The 17,962-nt window shown below is 54.3% G+C and overlaps 3 protein-coding genes across 10 annotated transcripts in view; 1 reads left to right on the top strand and 2 right to left on the bottom strand.

The window, feature by feature from the left end:
• LOC100734543 (F-box/LRR-repeat protein 2) overlaps positions 1-11,401 on the top strand; it is a 23,764-nt gene extending 12,363 nt beyond the window's left edge. For 2 of the 7 annotated variants that reach the window (XM_063247494.1, XM_063247495.1), the window contains 5 exons: positions 649-1,641; positions 2,777-2,992; positions 3,123-3,266; positions 3,455-3,672; positions 3,772-11,401. In XM_063247494.1, coding sequence (XP_063103564.1) covers positions 649-1,641; positions 2,777-2,992; positions 3,123-3,266; positions 3,455-3,672; positions 3,772-3,940 — 1,740 coding nt within the window. In that variant the 3' untranslated portion in view covers positions 3,941-11,401. The remainder of the gene's footprint in view (positions 1-648; positions 1,642-2,776; positions 2,993-3,122; positions 3,267-3,454; positions 3,673-3,771) is intronic. The other 5 variants (XM_013154979.3, XM_063247499.1, XM_063247497.1 and 2 more) reach the window with 5 other exon arrangements.
• Positions 6,426-10,945, bottom strand: Elmo3 (engulfment and cell motility 3). The gene is made up of 20 exons (XM_003472025.5): positions 10,756-10,945; positions 10,564-10,604; positions 10,406-10,478; positions 10,163-10,213; positions 9,811-9,980; positions 9,616-9,715; positions 9,361-9,512; positions 9,198-9,276; positions 9,047-9,097; positions 8,849-8,971; positions 8,531-8,662; positions 8,328-8,429; positions 8,118-8,226; positions 7,873-8,009; positions 7,616-7,779; positions 7,397-7,509; positions 7,199-7,303; positions 7,028-7,110; positions 6,865-6,951; positions 6,426-6,778 (listed from the first exon to the last, which is right to left on the bottom strand). The coding sequence occupies exons 1-20, from the start codon at positions 10,831-10,833 to the stop codon at positions 6,566-6,568; spliced, it is 2,163 nt and encodes a 720-aa protein (XP_003472073.1). The 5' UTR covers positions 10,834-10,945; the 3' UTR covers positions 6,426-6,565.
• Positions 11,224-17,962, bottom strand: E2f4 (E2F transcription factor 4). Of its 2 annotated transcripts, XM_005004653.4 has the most exons (10): positions 17,755-17,961; positions 17,232-17,341; positions 16,932-17,093; positions 16,567-16,610; positions 15,775-15,836; positions 15,254-15,551; positions 14,583-14,798; positions 12,432-12,479; positions 12,204-12,248; positions 11,224-12,103 (listed from the first exon to the last, which is right to left on the bottom strand). In XM_005004653.4, the coding sequence occupies exons 1-10, from the start codon at positions 17,887-17,889 to the stop codon at positions 11,988-11,990; spliced, it is 1,236 nt and encodes a 411-aa protein (XP_005004710.1). In that variant the 5' UTR covers positions 17,890-17,961; the 3' UTR covers positions 11,224-11,987. The 2 variants fall into 2 exon arrangements, with proteins under 2 accessions (XP_005004710.1, XP_013010407.1); XM_013154953.3 differs by lacking the exon at positions 12,432-12,479 and having other exon boundaries at positions 17,755-17,962.

Here is a 17,962-nt window from a genome sequence, read left to right as displayed (position 1 = left end):
GGAGTAGGAGGATCCAGGTCTATAGATCTCAGGTCTTCCTTTTGAGACTCAAAGGTTGCATGCAGTATACTTTGTCCTTCCACCTTTGGGAGGTTGCACTGGGCCTCCTTTCAGGTCACATCGTAGTTCTCCTGTGCTTACCATGCTAACTCCCCACTCTATCCCTGCCCCTCCTGAAGCATCCAGGCCTGTCCTACACTGAGCTTCCTGCCTGCCCCTGACAGTCATTTCCCTTCAGACCCGAGATTGACCTATCTTCCTGGATTCCACATTTTTTTTTTTTTTTTTGGTTGATAATTTCTTTTTTTTTTTTTTTTTTTTTGTCTTTTTCCTTTTTATCGGTACCGGGGATCGAACTCATGACTGTCCGCTTGCAAGGCAGGCGCTTATGCCGCTGAGCTAAATCCCCAGCCCCACATTTTTTTTTTTTTGGAGACAAGGTCTTGCTTTGTAGTTCAGGCTGTCCTTGAGCTCTCTATACAGCCTGGGGTAGCCTCCCAAGTGCTGAGATTATAGGTGTCTGCCACCACAGTCAGCCCTAGCCCCACTTCTTACCTGAATCCCCCTTAACCACCCAAGACATCACAGTGGGCCCTCATCACAGAAGGGCCCTTCCTAACCTGACTCCAGGCTTGCTGCTTCCCTCAGGCAAATGTTCGATACAACATCCCAGTGTCCTCTGCCTCCCTCCCAGCCATCAAGAGCTTGGGCCTCAGGGGCATCTCCAGCATTAGCCTGACCAACTTGGATGGCTCCCATACCTCACAGCAGGTTCTACAATCTGTTGCCTACCACCTAGGCCCACACCTCCAGAACTTGTGCCTGGGTGGGGGCAGCCCCACAGAGGAATCCTTTGTGGCTCTGATCCTAGAATGCCCAGCCCTGCGCACCCTTGACCTCAGTGGCTGTAATAGCCTCTTCACATCTGGCATGCTGTTGGCTCAGCCTGAGACAGCAGAGAATGTCCGGCAGGCATTAAGTGGCCTCTGTGAGCTCAACCTTGCTGGCCTACGAGACTTAAGTGACCTCAGCTTCAACCAGCTCAGCAGCTGTGTCCCCAATTTGGAGTGCCTCTCCTTGGCCTACTGCCACCTCACCTTCCAGCTAGGTGCAGCTCAGGACCCTGTCAGCCCTCAGGACTCCTATTTCTCCAAACTCTCTTTCCACAATGTGCTCCAGTTTATAAAACAGCGAGTAGGAAGACTGCGTGCCCTGGACCTGAGTGGCACTGGCCTGCCACCTGAGGCCCTGAAGGCTCTGGGTCAGGTGGCTAGGCTACAGCTGCAGGAGCTGAACTTGCACAGCTGTCGAGACCTCTCCACAGAGGCTGTGGTCACCCTGTGCCACCAACAACCAGGACTTACTTCTCTGGACCTCAGTGGCTGCTCAGAACTGACTGATGGGGCACTCTTGGCTGTGAGCCGGGGCCTGCGGCACCTGCAGCGCCTGAATCTGGGGAAGCTGCAGCGGCTGACAGATGCAGGGTGCAGAGCCTTGGGGGGCCTGCAGGAGTTGCGGAGCCTGGACATGGTTGAGTGCTGCCTGGTGAGTGGGCAGGGACTGGCCCAGGCCCTGGATTCAGTGCGTGGAGCACCACCTCCACTGACCACCCTCAGGCTGGCCTACTGTTCTTCATTGAAGGTGAGCGCAGCACCCTCTTCCTTTCTGTCAGGTTAGAGGTTGGGGAAGCTGGGCTGCAGGGAGATACTCCCAGTGTTTGCATCCAGGGAGGACTAGTTACAGCTGAACTCGAACCACAGTCTGCAAGAAGACAGCACCTTAGACAGAGGATGGTGCTGGTACACCGCCCCAGGGCCCCCACTGTGGGCCTTAGCAGACAGAGGTCCAAGACAGCAAGGGTGGCCTGGCTTGTGAGGTGGCCCAATACCTCACTGCCAAGTGACTGCTGCAGTCTGGGCATGGACACTGAGGACAAGTGTTCTGATGCAGGAAGGCTGGAGAAGGGGGTGACAGGAAAGAATGGCAGGGAAGGAACACCAAAGAGGGTATTCAGATAGAGCCTATGGGAGGTAATGTGACATGGGAGCACCAGGGCCACTTCCTGGCTGAAGCCAAGCCTTTGTAGGGTGCAACTGTCTTGCTGGACAGCATCTCTGTCTAAAAACGTCAGTCATTCTTTATTTGATTATTCCTTCAATCTATCACTGTGTCGAGGACACACCGAGTTTAAAACGTCAACCTTGTGTTTTGCATCATCTCTTATCTGCCCATTCCATCTTCTGCAGGCAGCAAAGTCTCTTAGCTGCTCTCCAGGCCCCATGTTTCTGTTCCTCTACAGCTCCGTCTACATCTTCTAAAACCAGCTTCCTCTGCTGTGCCCTTAGCTCCTGCTACCCCCCACCAGACTTCTCCTAGCAGGTGGCGGCTCTCACCACCCCCTACTCCCGCCCCTCCGCACCTCACAGTTGGGAGTGCATGTCATTGGCTCAGTGAGGGTTGGCTGTTCACCTCTGGCCCACTAAACTGTGGAGCAGGCAGGCAACTAGCTGCTTGAGAAATTTCCATTTGTATTCTTCCTGCCCCAACCATAGCATAGGCCTTTGTTCTTTAGCCAGTTCCTCCAGGCATCCCACCCCCACAGCTCATCCTGTCCACTCTACACTTTCATAACTTGCATAGGACCTGGGCTCTCTGGCAGCTCCCTGTTGCCTTGGGACAGAAACCCTGGACAGACCCCTTGCTAGTGACTCCTGCCAAGCCTCATAGCACAGGCACAAGCTGCTGCTCCAACCTCTCTTCTCCACCTCCCTCCTAGGATGCCTCAGTGCTCTCTGTCATCTCAGCACTGAGTCTGAGCCTCAGGGTGCTAGACTTATCTTCCTGCATGGCTCTCACCAACCGGACCATACAGGCTATCTGCACCTACCTCACCCACCTCTCAGTCCTGCGCCTGGCCTGGTGCAAGGAGCTCCAAGACTGGGGACTTTTGGGGCTACAGGAACCATCTGAGGAACCTGCATGTGGTCCTCAGGTGAGGACCCTGGAAGTTGGGGAGGGTGGGGCAGCCCTTGGCCAATCCTGCCTTTCTGCTTCTTGAGTCTCTCTGTACTAATATTTAAAGGCAAATTCAGGAAGGACTGAGAAGCGGTTTCTTCCCACAGCTGCACCCAGAGCTGCAGAATCAGGCTTCAGAGCCTGAGAACCCCTTTCTCAAGCTGCAGGGCCCCTCCCTGCTCATGCTGCAGGACCTTCAGGAATTGGACCTCACAGCCTGCAGCAAGCTGACTGATGCTAGTCTGGCCAAGGTGTGGATAGGATAAGGGTCCTGGGGCTGGAGCCTGGGGATTGGTCCAACCCACTTTTTACTTGGAAAAACATTCCTTTCTTACTGGCTTCTGGTCACTCCCCTGAATGGGGAAGGGAACTTAGAGGGGCTTTATGTTCTGGGTCCAGTGTGGTATTCCATTGACTGGCTCCACCCCCACCCCTGCAGGTGCTCCAATTCCCCCAGCTGAGGCAACTGTCACTGAGCCTGCTGACAGCGCTCACAGACATCGGTTTGGTGGCTGTGGCCAGGGGCTGCCCTAGCCTGGAGCGCTTGTCCCTGAGTCACTGCGCCCACCTCAGTGATGAGGGCTGGGCCCAGGCGGCTGTGTCCTGGCCCAGGTTACAGCACCTTGACCTATCCAGCTGCAGTCAGCTCACAGAACAGTAAGTATGTCTGATGACGCACAGCAGATGGAGCCACAGTGCGGTGCTGGGTTGGGGCCCCAGAGTGGGTCAGGCACTCAGTTAGTGGTCTCCCTGCAGAACGCTGAACACCATTAGGCAGGCATGCAAGCAGCTCCGAGTACTGGATGTGGCCATGTGTTCTGGTATCAATGTGGTGGCTGTCAGGCGCTTCCAAGCCCAGCTGCCTCAGGTGACATGTGTCCAGTCTCGCTTCGTGGGAGGGGCTGACCTGACACTGACACTCTGAGGCCAGGTCAGTATCCAGCCCTGCAGCTCCCCCTTCACCCCATAACCGCAGCAGAGTTCCGGACCTGGGGTTTGCTCCAGTGCCTCTTGCCTCCCTCCGCTATAGACTCCTTGTCTAGGAATGGGGGCGGGACCAACCCAAGGCAGCCAGGGGATTTCCTGCCCACAGCTGGGCAGTAGCCTATCCAGCTACCTGTCACTACCACAGACCCCTGGAAATGCCAGCTACACATCGCTGCCACAAGTTCCTTCTGTGCTCCAACTGTTCTCTTGGGGCATTCTTCCAGTTCCAGCAAGCACCAAGCTTTAACAGCCACATTAATTTTACTGTAAACCCAAACTAGATTAAAATTTCCAGACCTTGTCTTTTGTCTAAAGTTCCCTTCAGCCCCCTCACCTCCCCACCTCAACTGACCCAATACTCCCCACAGGGGCCCCCATACTGTTCTCAGGGCTGTTCCACACTGGCCTAGCTCAACCAGGTGCCAGCTTCTTCCCCACATGGTAGCAGGCTCCAAGGCCGTTCCCTGCATAACACCCTGACATGCAAAGGTCTTTGTCTCAAGCCAGACCCCAGAGGAACTGACTGATGATGCTTCATTCAGTGAGGATGTCTTGAAATGGACAAGGGATAGGGGAAGCAATAGGACACAGCTTTACTGGGTGGGAGGGTCATTAGAGGTCATGCAGCTCAACCCCCTAAGTTGAGTGAGTTCTCAAAAGCAGCTCTGACAAAGTCTGTCCAGCTAGTCTTCCATGTATTCCCACACTATCCATTTATCAGCTCATCAATTCTAGGAGCAGTGAGCTGGTACTCTTAGGTACCCATAGGTAAGCACTGTGCTTCACATGGGGATTTAGGGATACAAAAGCTCTCCTGGGTTCTGGGGAGGCAAATAAGTCAACAGACAGTCCAATGCACAGGATGTACAGTGTACAAATAAGTATCTGGGGCCAGGACATCAGTGAACTTGACCTACAGGGTCAAGGAAGGAATCAAGGCAGTGAAAAACAGGCATAAGGGAGGGAAGGGGAGCAATCCAGGCAGCAAGAGGTATGGATGTGCACATGGGCGGCCAGAGCTGGCACTTGAAGGCGGGTAGAGAGGATGTCAGCGTGGATCAAGAACCAAACCTTGGACACAGGATCTCAGCTGGCAAGGCTATGTCACAAAACGTATTCAAACCATCCAGCTCAACATAGTGCTCAATCATGGTAACCTGCACTGTACCCAAGGACTTCGGAACACACTGAATACAGAGAGAGAGAGAGAGAGAGAGAGAGAGAGAGAGAGAGAGAGAGAGAGAGAGAGAGTGTGTGTGTGTGTGTGTGTGTGTGTGTGTGTGTGTGAAATCATATCCAAGTTATGTTTGGGAAAGCAGCTGTAGCAGTCAGTATTGAGATGATTGGAGGAACAAGACTAAAGATTGGCATGGGCAAGGGACTAGACACTGAGGAGGAAGAACCGACAGTACTGTCAGATTTAACAGGTTTTGGAATCCCTGCTCTTGATTTCTACCTTGAACTCAACAGCAGACAGTTCTAAGTGTGGTGGGAAGTCTTGGAACCGGTTGCCTGAGGATCAGAAGTGTAGCTGAGGGATGACAGGCAAGTGCTACCCCAGCACATTCTCTAAAACAGTTGGTCATTTCATCAAAGACTGATGGTTAACGCTGTGAAACCATAGTTTCAGAGGAACTGGGAAGTGTGAGTGGCATGGAGAAGGAAGTCAGGGTGGAGGCAGCTTGGAACCTCCCTGTGAGTCCTCTGGGATGGTGTGATCATTTTTGCCCCTGAATCTGTGGTCACAGCTTGACTTCTAGCTGAGCCAAACAGCCCTTGGCACTTCTGTCCTCAGGCAGTCTGGCTATATCTAGCTCCCAACTCATGCACACTCTTGATTTGGGTTTTAATCTGAACACAGGGCTTCCTGCACAAAATTCCCGCTTGTTGACATACCCCAGATGTTCCCACCAGACTGAGGATGCCCTTGGGAATCTAAAACTTGCCCTTCAGCAGAAAGCAGGCCCAGCTTCACATCTCTCTCTTCACGCCTTTCTCCAGAAGTTACAAGTCCCACAGAGGACACAGGACATTGTCAAGCAGGGTTAGGGACTAAAATCAGATTATCAGAAGCCTTCTGAAAGCATGGCTTCCAGACTATCAGTGCCAGCCAGGAAGACATCAATTTGGGTATTTCCTCCTACCCTACTTCTCCCTGATCTAGTGCCCACAGACCATAGACCATCTCTCTCTGCAGGCCCAGAACTGAAGAAGGCAGAAGACTCCTCTCAGACAGTAGGGCAATAGTTCCCGCCTGGCCCCACTTGCCTCAGAACACCAGTGCCCCAAATTAGCTGTCAAGTCTGTGGTCCCACTGATGTCTTATTTCATTCACTAGCTAAGTTTGAAGACAGAAAGGGATGCCTTTCCCTGTCTGTCACAGGATTGGCCCACAAGGTTCAGAGCTGGCTTGACACAGTACCTAAAGAGCCAAGCAGACTTTATTTCTGCTGCATCCTTTGCTATTCAGGGTGCCTGTGCTTCTCTATCTTCCACCTTTTGCAGCTGTTGTAACTGTAGCAGCAGCAGCAGCAGCTGTAGTTAACCTTGGCTAACCTCACAGTCAAGGTTCAGCAATGGTGCAATCATAGCAGAAGTTGAAGTTGGTGGGTGGTGGGGGCACAGGTGGTGGCTGGTCAGGGATGGGCACATTTTCCAGGTCCAACAGCTGCAGCTTGGTCTCCATGGTCAGCAGCTGCTCTAGATCCAGCCGGGTCTGCTCGCTGCCCATGGGGCTACCCAGCAGGGCACTCAGCCCATCTGTCCATAGGTGGAACTGGGGACAGATGGGGCCAAGTCATGAGGGCCTGCTCATCTGTGCCCTCATCCATCAGCCCAACTCAGCCTGGCCCTGATACTCACATCTCGTTTGGAGGGGGCAATGAAGTTGAGGTATGCCTCTTCCTCACCACGGTCATAGCTGATGGAGAAAGCCAACTCATAGAGGTCCTAGGGAAGCAATCAGCAGACACATTTAGCAGCGAACGGGGCAGGCAGGAAGGAGCCCCTGCTCCACAGCACTCACCTTGTTCTGCTTCCCAGAGCCCTTCTCCCGGACATGGGGGCAGTCCTTCCCCGTCAGGAGTGCCCTGATGTCGGCCACAGGGACTGCAGGAAGAAGACTGGGCTGACCACTGGGACCCTAGGCAGCCCCAGGGCATGGGGTATCTGGGGAGAGTGGCTCTGCCATTCTTACGCTGCTCAGGCAAGTTCTCTGGGGTGGGTGCGCCAGTGCCTTCCTCTACATCACCATACTGAAGCACCTTGTGGTTGGGGGACAAGCAGCAGAACCACAGCTTGTCTGCGTGGAGAATGGGGAAGAGGGTAGGCGTGATGAAAAGGGCCTGGACCCCAATCCAGCCATGACCTACCCCTCCTTGGTCCCCTCAGAGACCCTGGCGTCTTCGGCTGCTGATCTTGTGGAAAAGTGTCCCTTCACTGAGGCGGAGCAAACGCTGTTGGCGGATTAGGCCCAGGAGCTCTGGCTTTAGCTTCTCCCGCAGCTCCCTGGATGGGAGGTGGGGGGTCACTAATCAGGAAGGCCCTGGGACATGGCCTACAGGACACTTGGGAAGGTATAAGCTAGGACTGCGGCTCTATCCCAGCAACTCACAATATGGGAGGAGCCAGTGTGCCTTCCTGGTGTAGCCGCTCTGTCTGCCGCAGCCGAAGCACCTCAGCATAGGTAAGTGCATTCACCTTGGTACGGAACAGCTCCAGGGAGGTGGGCTTCAGGGCCAGGGTTCGGGCCAGCTGCTCCCGTACCACCTGCATGACCTGAGGCCACCTCAAGCTCAGTGCAGGGCCCAAGCTCCAGACCCCTGCCCGAACAGTCCTCTGCCTTGGCTTCCCAGCTCTCATCCCGCTCACCTTGTCAAAATCCTCCTGTGTGGCCCGCATCTCCTTCCAGGTCTTATTCAACAGCTGGATGGCCACACAGAAGAGCTCATGGAAGCTCTGGTCTTGGCTGAAGAACATGGGTGAGAAGTCCTGGGCTGTCTCAGAGCCTGGAGTGGGGGGGCAGGAGTGGCTCAGGGAGAAAGCGTGTAAAGCCCCTGGCCCTCTCTGCCCTTCTGTCCCCTGTCCCTGGACACACTGTGCCCAGCCCTACTCACAAGGTTCCCCAACATGGAGCAGCTCACACAAGAGTAAAGTCAGCTGGATGCTGCTCCGGGCAAAGGGGCACTCATGCTTGTCTTCCCGACTGCTGTTCTCTAATACAAACTAGGATAGCAGGAGCAGAGAATGGGGCAGTCTCAGCTAAGCCTCTGGGGACCCTGCCCAGGCAGGCTGTTGCTGTCTTTCCTTCCCAACTTGCCACTGACCCGGCTGTATGCACTGGGCGCTTGTCTGGAGAAGAAGAGCATGTTGTCAAGGGCCAGCAGGCCGGGGGGCACACGCTCCAGGTCCTGTGCTGGGTTGCTGTTCTGCAGGTGGGGAGATAGGAGCACACGCAGCTCAGGACTGCAGCTCCTAGATCCACAGCCTGAGGGAGGTTGGGGTGGAGATGTTGGTAGGGGTCACTCACAGAGAAGCCCAGTTTGCGGAACTCTCGAGCACAGAGGGAACGGCGACGGTCAGCACTCATTCCAGTGCCCAAGGACTCTCCTTCTGACTCAAATGCAGCCTGGCGTAGGGCTTGGAGCTGGTCTCGCTGTTCCTGGGGTCATTGTTGGTAAGGGAGAGTGTCAGGATATCGGGATCATATATTCTAGATGGGGTTGGAGCTCAGTGGTGAAGCATTGGCCTACCATGTGTGAAGAGCTGAGTTCAAACCCCAGTCCCTCACACAGATTCAAAGCCAAGTCCCAGCCACCATCTGCCTGTGTCCTCGCCAAAGACATACCTGGCTGTAGGGGTCAATTGGTGTCCGCATACGTGGCTCCAAAAGCCCCAGTGTAAGGGCCTGCAGCACATACAGATGATGGGCCATCTCATCACCCAGTGGTGCTGCACTATGGATGATATTCTGGAAGACAGGTGGGCTGTGGGCTTGCTGGGAGAGGAACCATGGGTAGGGTTTCCCTGGGCCAATCCTTCCTACCTTGTAGATGAACTGACGAAGGTTCCTTTGCCATAGGTAATCCAGCATTTGCTGAGGTAGATGGGAAGGGAACTTAGGTGATTTAGCTCCAAGTGGAGCAGAATGTCCATCAGCTGCCATCTCCCCATCCAGGCACTGAGTGAACACTCACCTTACGTTCAGCATGGCTGGCCCCCTGCAGCAAGGCTGTCAGTAATGCCATAGCCTTGGTTTGTAGCTGCTGGTTCATCCTATGCAAAGAAGTGGGCAGGGTTCAACTGAACATCCAGGGTCCATCCCTGCTCCCTGGTCTATACCCCAGCCCAGAGCCTTACACCTGCAGATGCACCAGCAGCCTATCCAGTGGCACTTCACTCTTGACCAGCTGGCCTAGGGCAGGGCTGCTTAAAGTCACACTCTCCAGCAGCCGGAGGGCCAGAGGCTGCACAGAGGCATCCATCAGGTTCATGTTCACATAGCACACCACCTGTGACAGAGGTAGGAGGGTTGCCCCCACCTTGCCAGCATGGACAGTCAGATCCTGGCTGCCCTACTGCCCCCATCCACTGCCCTTAGAAAAGTCCACCCACCTTCCTGACAAAGGGGATGCTGAGTGTCTCCCAGGATACCACGCCATGCTCCATGAGCTCCAAGAAGGCCCTCAGCCCAAGGGCGAGCACCTCCCCTAGGCTGGGGATTGGGGGAGACATCTGGGCTGAGCAGGACCAGACCAGGATCCCAAGCCCCATCATGTCCCCCCTAGTCCACTACACCCCTGTGCTCACTCGTCCCCGTCCTCAATGATTGTGCCCAGTCTCTGAAGCCCATCACGGCTGATGACCTCCTGGGCAAAAGTCATGTCTGAGGCCAACAGGACGAGATGCTTCAGGGCTTCCCGGCGACCTTCATGACTTGCACTCTGCAGCCCACCCAACAGCCGCTCAGCTTCAAGGTCCTGGCCAGGGTGGGAATGGAACTGAAATGAGGAGGCTGGACAGAAAGGGGGTAGATGTCCACTAGGTGGCGCCCTGCTGGCCTGGTGCCAGGGCCTGCAGACCTGGGGCTGGGGGCCCACAGACTGAAAGGGGCACCGCGGAGGGGCAGTCAGAAGAAGGGCGGGGCCAAGAGGGACATTACTGGGGCAGTGCTGAGACACAGGATACTGCCATTCTTGATCTCCCCACGGTTCTGGAAGAAAGAGGATAAAGGGGAACCAAGTCAATGAGCGCTTAGAAGGAATGGCCAGCTGGATAGTCTTGAGGGTCTGGGGGTCAAGAAAAAGAAAGTTCACATTTGGGTAAGAGGAGGATGAGTCTTTGGAATCTGGGCGGGGGGCGGAGGATCCATAGGGAGGCCTGTGGGGCGGGGGAGGGGACTCACATTCTCGGTGATATATCTCTTGTGCCCGTCAGCAAACTGCAGGGCATAGCGCTGGGAGTGAGTCAGGCTCCACCTGTAGGGCGCGGAGCTCAGGGAGGCTGCCAGGGGCACCTCGGCGCCCGCCCCTCCCCCACCCCGGCCCAGTCCTCCACACTCACGCGTCGCACACCTCCTTCAACACAGCGGCCAGGGGCTTTGCCTGCAAATGGAGCTGTCATTTATAGAGCGGGACTGGGATTCTATTTGGATGGGGGAACCCGAGGGAGGGGTAGAGTTGGCTGCCCTGAGAGGGAAGGGAAAGACCTAGAAGTGGGCAGCGGGACGCACGGGGGCCGGACAGGCCGAGTGACCTGGTCCAACTGGATGAGCTGCGGGATGGCGTCACGCATCTGGACAGCAATCTTCACCACGTTCCGCGGGGGCGCCATGCTCCAGATGGCCGTGAGTGCCTGCGCTTTCCAGGAGCCGCACCACGTCCTGCCCAGGGAGCACCTATTCAGGGGCCTCTAGAGACAAGGCGTCTCTGTGACCTGGTCTTGGTGCCTCGCAGTTAATGCCAGAAGTTGCCTCTCGTGGCCAGACGCCGCCGCCTTCCCAGGGAGCCAAGGTTAGTTCCGGGTTGGAGTCTTGGGAGCTGGAGAGTGGGATGGCGCCTGTCCTGCTCCGCCCCACCAGAAGCCCCGCCCCATGCCAAGGTGCAGCAGGTGGGGGCAGGGAGGGCAGGTTGCCCCACCTCCCATTCCAGCAAGGAGACCCACCCAGTCCCGCCACCAATCCAGCACTATCCCAGGAGAGGCCCCAAAGAACCAGATCAGAGATAGCCTTAGGCATGGTCTTTATTCAATCGGATACTGTACAAATATTACAATTTTCTTTTGCTGCAAAAAGTATAAAAATAATCTTTATATAGGAATTCATTCAGTTACTGTAAATCTTTCTAAATCTTTGTAAATGGCTCTAAATATGAGTAAATGAATAAATGGAAATAAGACAGCATCGGGAGGTTGGGCCTACCCTCAGGGACCCACCTGTCCAGATTCCTAGAGATCTCATTTCCACTTTAACACCCCTGCCCCAGGCCACCTGTAGGTTGCCAGGATTCAGGGCTCAGCAGAAGGGGCAAAGTGGGGGTGGGGGCAAGTGGAAAGTCCAGGGGAAGCTGTAGGGTGAGCAAGTAGGAAAGAAGCTAGCTAGCTTGGTAGCTGGAGAGTGCCCAGCTCTACCCTAAGCTTCCCGGGGGTGGGGGTGGGGATGGGGGCTGCAGGAACAGGGCAACGGGCTAGACAAGCTGTCCTATGCGGGTGTTGGCTAGTCTATGCCACTGAGTGGCAGCTGGCTGGGGAAGGTTCCAGAAAAGGAGAGGCAAACACTTTGGCTCCATGGTGGAAAGGACTAAGCCCCTTTCCCCACTCTGCTAGCACAGTGCCAGTGCCAGGGCAGCAGTGGGAGGTGTAGCCAGAACTGTACAGAGCGGGAAGGCCGGGGAAGCCAGGAGTCTGTGGCTCTCAAATTATGCAGGAGTAGGTGGGAGGCATCCCCAGCTCAGTCTGGGTCCAGGCCACGCACAGCATGTCCTTATCAGTCAGAGGTTGAGAACAGGCACGTCAAAGAGATCACAGACACCTTCACTCTCGTCCAGATTGTAGATGTAATCGTGGTCTCCAGGGGGAGGAGAAAGGCGGAGGAGGGGAGCAAACACTGCAAAGAGCACTAGACTGAGGGCCTGAGCCAAGACCCCATCCAGCAGCCATCCAACCCCCTGGCCACAACCAACCTCCCCCTCTCTCTGGGCTCTCACCTTCTGAGGACATCAGCTCCTCCAGCAGCTCTGAGCTCATGCACTCTGAGAATGGAAAGAACAGTTATATCTGGTCTCCCAAAAAGTCCATGAAAGGGGTTCCCATTCTGCTTTACCCTTTGCCCTGGTGCCAAGCACAATAAGGTCCTCAGAAGGGCAAAACCCCCAGCTATAGCACTCAATGAGCCATGTCCCTTATCCCTGGCCCCAAGGTGGTACATGGCCTACCTCGTGTAGGGTCAAAGATTTCTGACAGCTCTTTGGGGAGTTCAAGAACTGAAAGACAAGAAAGCTGTACTCAAGGCAGAGGTTCAGCCTGGTCCCATAAGATCCCTCACTGCCTCAGATGCCATACCATTCATCCCCGGGGCCTCCACACAGCTAAGGAAATATACTCCTTGCCTGAAGCCTAACTGTGGGCTGTTGGTCTCCTCTGCTATACCTGAATGACTCAGTGCTGAGTCCAGTGTACAAAAGACCCATCACAGGTGATGGGTGCAGCCTCTCTATGTCAGAGGCACTGCAGCAGGTCAACAGACTCCCATTCCTCACCAAGCTGTGTGCCCTGTCTGATGGAACATGCGCCACCTGCTCTCACCTTTGCCAAGCACCTGCTACGTACCAGGCTGAGACCATATCCTGGACCAACTAACTTGGCAGAGATAAAGGCATACACTTTGGTAGGGTGATGCCACTATAAGTCTTTGATCATGAGAGCACATATAGGAAGAAAATGAAACTGAAAAGGACCATAAGTGACATCATGTGCCAAACTTAGAACTGATTTTTTTTTCCTAACAGACTTTAGGGAGCCACTGAATGCACGTGTGTGCTAAGGATTGAAACCAGGGCTTTACACATGCACAAGTACACACTCTACCACTGACCTATTTTCCAGCTATGAAAGCACGTTTCTTTTTGAGGCAGGGCAGCACTCTGGATTGAACCCAGAGGCTTCACACTAATTTACATTTCCAGCCCTTGAACAAATTTTTGAAGGCCAAGAATATACTCCAGAGGCATAGCGCCTGCCTGGCAAGGGCAAGGTCACAAGTTTAATTCCTGGTACCAAAAAAAATTTTTTCTTTTTGACACAGTGTCTCACTAAATTGCCCAAGCTGTGCTGAAACTTTTTTTTTGTCTTTTTCTTTTTTATCGGTACCGGGAATTGAACTCATGACTGCCTGCTTGCAAGGCAGGCGCTTGCGCCGCTGAGCTAAATCCCCAGCCCCTGTGCTGAAACTTCTAATCCTCCTGCCTCAGCCTTTGCAGCGCTGGGATTAAAGGTGTGTACTACTACACCTCGCTCTGAAGGCACTTTTTTAAACAGAGACATGCCATAGTCAGGGTTACCTTTCAGAAAGAGTATTCTTTCAGTAAAAGTAAAGAGGATGCTGAGAAGTCTAGAATCTAGGTGGCCAGTGGTCATTCTAAGTGTTGAAGATACAAGACAGTAAGAGATGTCTCAGCTAGACCTCATTTAGCCAATGTGGATAGGTAATAGGAGAGAGAACTGGGGTAACATCCAAGTGTCAAGCCTGGGTGGATGACTAGGACCAATGGAGTGCCCACAGAAATGGAAAAGCAAATTGCAGATTGAAAAGGGTTCATTTAGGACATGTAGGAACGAGGCACTCACTGAAGATGAAGACCACAGCAGTGGAGATGGAGGTATGGAGATTAGGCAACAGATCTAGACAGACTGGAGATTTGACTCTCCCGAGCTGGAATTTTTCCAGGTGTGAAATGAGACCGAACCCTATAAAGAGCTAATGTTTAAGCAAGCGTCAGGAAGAGATGGGGGAAAAAGCAAGTGAGGTGGGGCTGGAGATTTAGCTCAGCGGCATAAGCGCCTGCCCTGCAAGCAGGCAATTGTGAATTCAATCCCCGGGACCGATTAAAAAAGGAAAAAGACAAAAAAAAAGGCAAGTGAGGTAGAAGAGCAAGGTCTGCATCATTCAACCCCAAAAAGGAACAAGTATCAGCAGAGAGCAAAAGAGCACCAGATCCAAGCCTCTTAGGGACCTGTTGGATTCAGCACCTCATCAACAATAGCACTGCTGCAGGGTCCTACCAACTTCAATCTGAGGGTGACTAGGAGACTTAGATGGACAGGAGTAGGGATTACTCTTTCAAAGAATCTAGAAATAGAGGAGACAAGAAAGATGTGATGGAACATAGGAGGATCAAGTATCTGTGAGGTGAGAGACTCAGTGACACCGCAAAGAAGGAAGGGCTTGAGACAGTCAGGAAGCCAGGAAGACCTTGCTGACAGAGGGCTGGTATCACACAGACGTTAACAGAGGAGTTTCTGTGTCTGACCTAGGACTGGGCTGAGGCTACACTCTTCCTGCTGCACCTAGCAGGGCAATTACTCACCGCCTGTGGGGTCCACTTTGATGGGCTCAAAGGAGGTAGACGGGTTGGGTTCGGATGAACTGCTAGCGCTGCTGCTGCTGCTGCTGCTGCTGCTACTGCTGCTGCTGTCCAACAGGGCAGAAGACTGCAGCGGCCGGGTGTCTAGCACAGCTGGGCCCAGGGGGAGTGAACTGAGCTCACCACCATCCTTGCTCTCAGTTTCAGGGCCGCCACTCACTGCAATCATATCCCCAAACCGAGTTACAAGGGGACAGAAAGCAGGTCACTGAAGCTGGCTGGACTAGAACCTGTGGCCAGGATATCCATGGTATTCCTGGATCCTAGACCAAGGAATCAGGCACTACCAGTCAGCCCAGAAGACAAAAACTACAAATGAATCCATGAAGGGAACAAGGTCTACAGGAGGAAAGCTCATGGACAAGGGTCCAAGAGGGGGTATCAGGGTACATGAGTCTTGGCAGATCTGGAAGAAACTGCAACACTAAGTGCCCCTTTACAAACATACAGCTTCCCTGTTTAAAGGGCCACAGCAGGAGGATGGAGCTGGGGCAGGGAATAGGGCAAAGCCAACTCTGACAGTCTCTTCCAATTCTGACTGTGGTGCTCCACAACACTACTGCCTCTGGGGCCCCAGAAGATAAGCTCATCACCAGCTGCCCCCTGTGCCTTACCTGTGACCTCAGCTGCTGGGCCAGCCACCCCTGGGACTTCAGTGCTTCCAGGAACAGGAGTAGAGGTGGTCAGCTGGGGACTGCTTGGACGTGAGGCCTCCTGAGGCTGGGCTAAGGCAGGCTTGGGCAGAGGTGGAGGGGTAGAAACAGAAGATGAGTTTTGCAGCAGATCCTCAGGTGGTGGCACAGGAACAGCCACAGGTGGTGAACTCCAAGCCTCCTTGTTCACCAGCAGCACCTCAATGGGGCCACTCACACTCTTCAGATGAATCTGGTATTTCTTCTGTCCATTGAGACCCTGGAAGTAGGGGATGGGGGACAAGTAGAACGGCAAGCAGGCGTGGCTCTTGCTTCACTCTGGGTCAGGGCCAGTGTCCTCTCCCACTCAGGGTGCCCATCCTCTTAGATAACCCCTAGCCCCAGCCTTCCCCCTACCTGCCCCACCCTGGTCTTATCAGGTTCCACAGCCAGCACCCGCCCTCACAACCAGCTGACATGGCCTGGCTAGGCTGAGCACCCACCTCTGGGATGGGCACCTCTAGGCTGGTGCCTGATGGGGCCCGGATGGCCAGGAGAGTGTCTCCTAAAACAAGAAGGACATGGTTCAGAGCCATGGGCTCAATCTGAGCTCAAAATGGAGATGCTTGCCCCCAGGTACAAGATAGGAGGCCACAGTCTCTAAGGGACAGTGGGCATCTGTCATCCCGATAGCAGCTGGGGCAGAGCTAAGACTTCTGTCTCCCAATAGTCCTGTCTCAGTGACCAGGAAATCCAACCTCAAATACACTTGCTAAGTGAGAGATCACTGGCCATGAACAACTCACTCCTCAATTGATGATGCCAATCCCCAGAAACAGGTATTCTGGCCAAGGTCAATGTTCCTTTCCCAAAACAAGTCTGGGGGATACAAGATGGAATGGAGAAGGATCAGCTCCTGTATCTACAACACAACTGAACTAATACCAGGTTGAAAGTGGAAGCTGCTGACCCCTGCATATAAAAGTGTGTGCACGTGAATGTTCTCTTTCTCTCTCTTTCCTTTGTGCTTCCTTCATACCCAAACAACCAAAGCCAGAGTACAATGCTGGTGGGGTAAACCCAAGTATCCATCCCAGGATGTACACACCATCTGAGTGTAGTTGGCCTCCAACAACGTGACACTCAAACCAAGGACTTACCCTGCCTGGTACTTCTTTGGACAGGCCTCAGGCACCCTCTTAAGAGCTGGAATTCCTTGGCCATAAAGCTCAATGCAAAGAGCTGTGGCTCAGCCCAGGCCCACCCCCATTTTCCCCTACCCAAGCTCTGCTCACCAGCAAAGCATCTGCAGATGTCTTCATGAGTCACGTAGGCTAAGGTGTAGGGGGTTAAGGAGAATGGCCAGTGCCCTACATGTAGTGTCAGATGGCAGACCATGGAGCAGACCCAATTCTTTGATAGCAGTCTACCATACAAACCCTCAGAGAAAGCTCTGGTGGCTGGATTACACATGAGGAGGGGTCACAGTCAAGACTGAAAAGGGAAGGTCTCTGAAGGGGGAGCCTAAAGCTGAAACCTAGAAAGAGGATGCAGGATCATATTTCCAAGAGGGATAGGCTCAGGGAGCCACAGAACAAAGCCTGCTGGATCAGAGAGGCCCTTTCCCACTCTTCTAGACCAGGGACCACCAGGAGGATATCAGCTGTTCTGCACGTCCTCTGTGACATTCCGGATGCTCTGCTGCACCCACACCTTGTGCTGGTCAAGTTCTTGCTCTCGCTGCTGCAGGTCTTCGATCTCTGCCTTGAGCTCAATCAGCTTGTCAGCAATCTCCCGGGTATTGCAACCTGGCCCCACGCCCCTAAGCCAAGAGAGTGAGGAGTGGGACTGCTGAGAATTCCAGGTTCCATGGCCCCTGGTGTCTCCTGCACCCTCTACCCCACGTCCCCTCCCTGGCAGTATGAGATCATACTGCCCTTCCAGATATGGTTCCACTCACTTCCACTGGATGCTGTTCTTGGATTTTTTCTCGATCAGCCCAATACCTTCCAACACGTTGGTAATGTCATAAATCCGCCGTTTCTGGCGCACAGCTAGGGTGTCAGCTGCCTGGCAGACAAAACAGAGTGGTGCCTTTTCAGCCCCACTCTAGGGTATATCCCGGTTACCTTGGGGTGGTCTCAGAAGAGGGTTCCCGGGATCCCAACCCACAGCATCTCCGCAATACAGCAGCTCATGACCGCAGGGCAGAAAGAGACCTGGGTGTTCTGATACTTTTTTCCCCATGCCAGCCAGGAAGGGCCACGAGGGCCAGCACCTGCAACCCCGAGTCTGGCACGTAGTTGACACGCAATAGCTTCAGCCGAATGAATGAAAAAGTCCCCCGGGCCTCTTTCCTGTGAGAAAGCACATGGGTGGCGGGCGTCCCTGGAAGGACTCAGCGGGGCTGCCCTGGAGGTTCACGCTACCGGCCAAGGCCTGGCCCACTATTCCCCATGTCGCCCCTTTAGCCCAGGCCGCACCAGCTTGAGGTCAAGCACGCCGTCCTTGGCCTCCTGTAGAAGTGACACGAACTTGGTGGTGAGAAGTCCCAGGCTCTTCTCGTGCCGGCTTGGGGTTCCTGGGGGCGGCGGAGCCTGCGACCCGGCCTCCGCCATCGCGACCGCCGGCCGCCTCCCCTGAGCCAGGCCTGGCCAGGCCGGCGCCGCCGCCACTTCCGCTTCCGTTCCC

The sequence above is a fragment of the Cavia porcellus genome, unplaced genomic scaffold, assembly GCF_034190915.1.
Source record: "Cavia porcellus strain 051 isolate PalLab524CR breed Dunkin Hartley unplaced genomic scaffold, mCavPor4.1 scaffold_4, whole genome shotgun sequence".
In the NCBI taxonomy this organism is placed as follows: Eukaryota; Metazoa; Chordata; class Mammalia; order Rodentia; family Caviidae; genus Cavia; species Cavia porcellus.
This window is presented reverse-complemented; position numbering and strand designations above follow the sequence as displayed.

What these genes read in the sequence shown, in the direction of transcription:
- Elmo3 (XM_003472025.5), bottom strand. Translation starts at nt 10,833, where the DNA reads ATGGCGCCCCCGCGGAACGTGGTGAAGATTGCTGTCCAGATGCGTGAC. An exon ending in TTGAAGGAGGTGTGCGACGC is followed by an intron (nt 10,479 to 10,563) that starts GTGAGTGTGGAG and finishes CGCGCCCTACAG; the next exon opens with GTGGAGCCTGACTCACTCCC. An exon ending in ACACTGGCTCCTCCCATATT is followed by an intron (nt 7,510 to 7,615) that starts GTGAGTTGCTGG and finishes CCTCCCATCCAG; the next exon opens with GGAGCTGCGGGAGAAGCTAA.
- E2f4 (XM_005004653.4), bottom strand. Translation starts at nt 17,889, where the DNA reads ATGGCGGAGGCCGGGTCGCAGGCTCCGCCGCCCCCAGGAACCCCAAGC. An exon ending in CCCAGCAGCTGAGGTCACAG is followed by an intron (nt 14,799 to 15,253) that starts GTAAGGCACAGG and finishes ATATGATTGCAG; the next exon opens with TGAGTGGCGGCCCTGAAACT. An exon ending in AATCTTTGACCCTACACGAG is followed by an intron (nt 12,249 to 12,431) that starts GTAGGCCATGTA and finishes TTCCATTCTCAG; the next exon opens with AGTGCATGAGCTCAGAGCTG.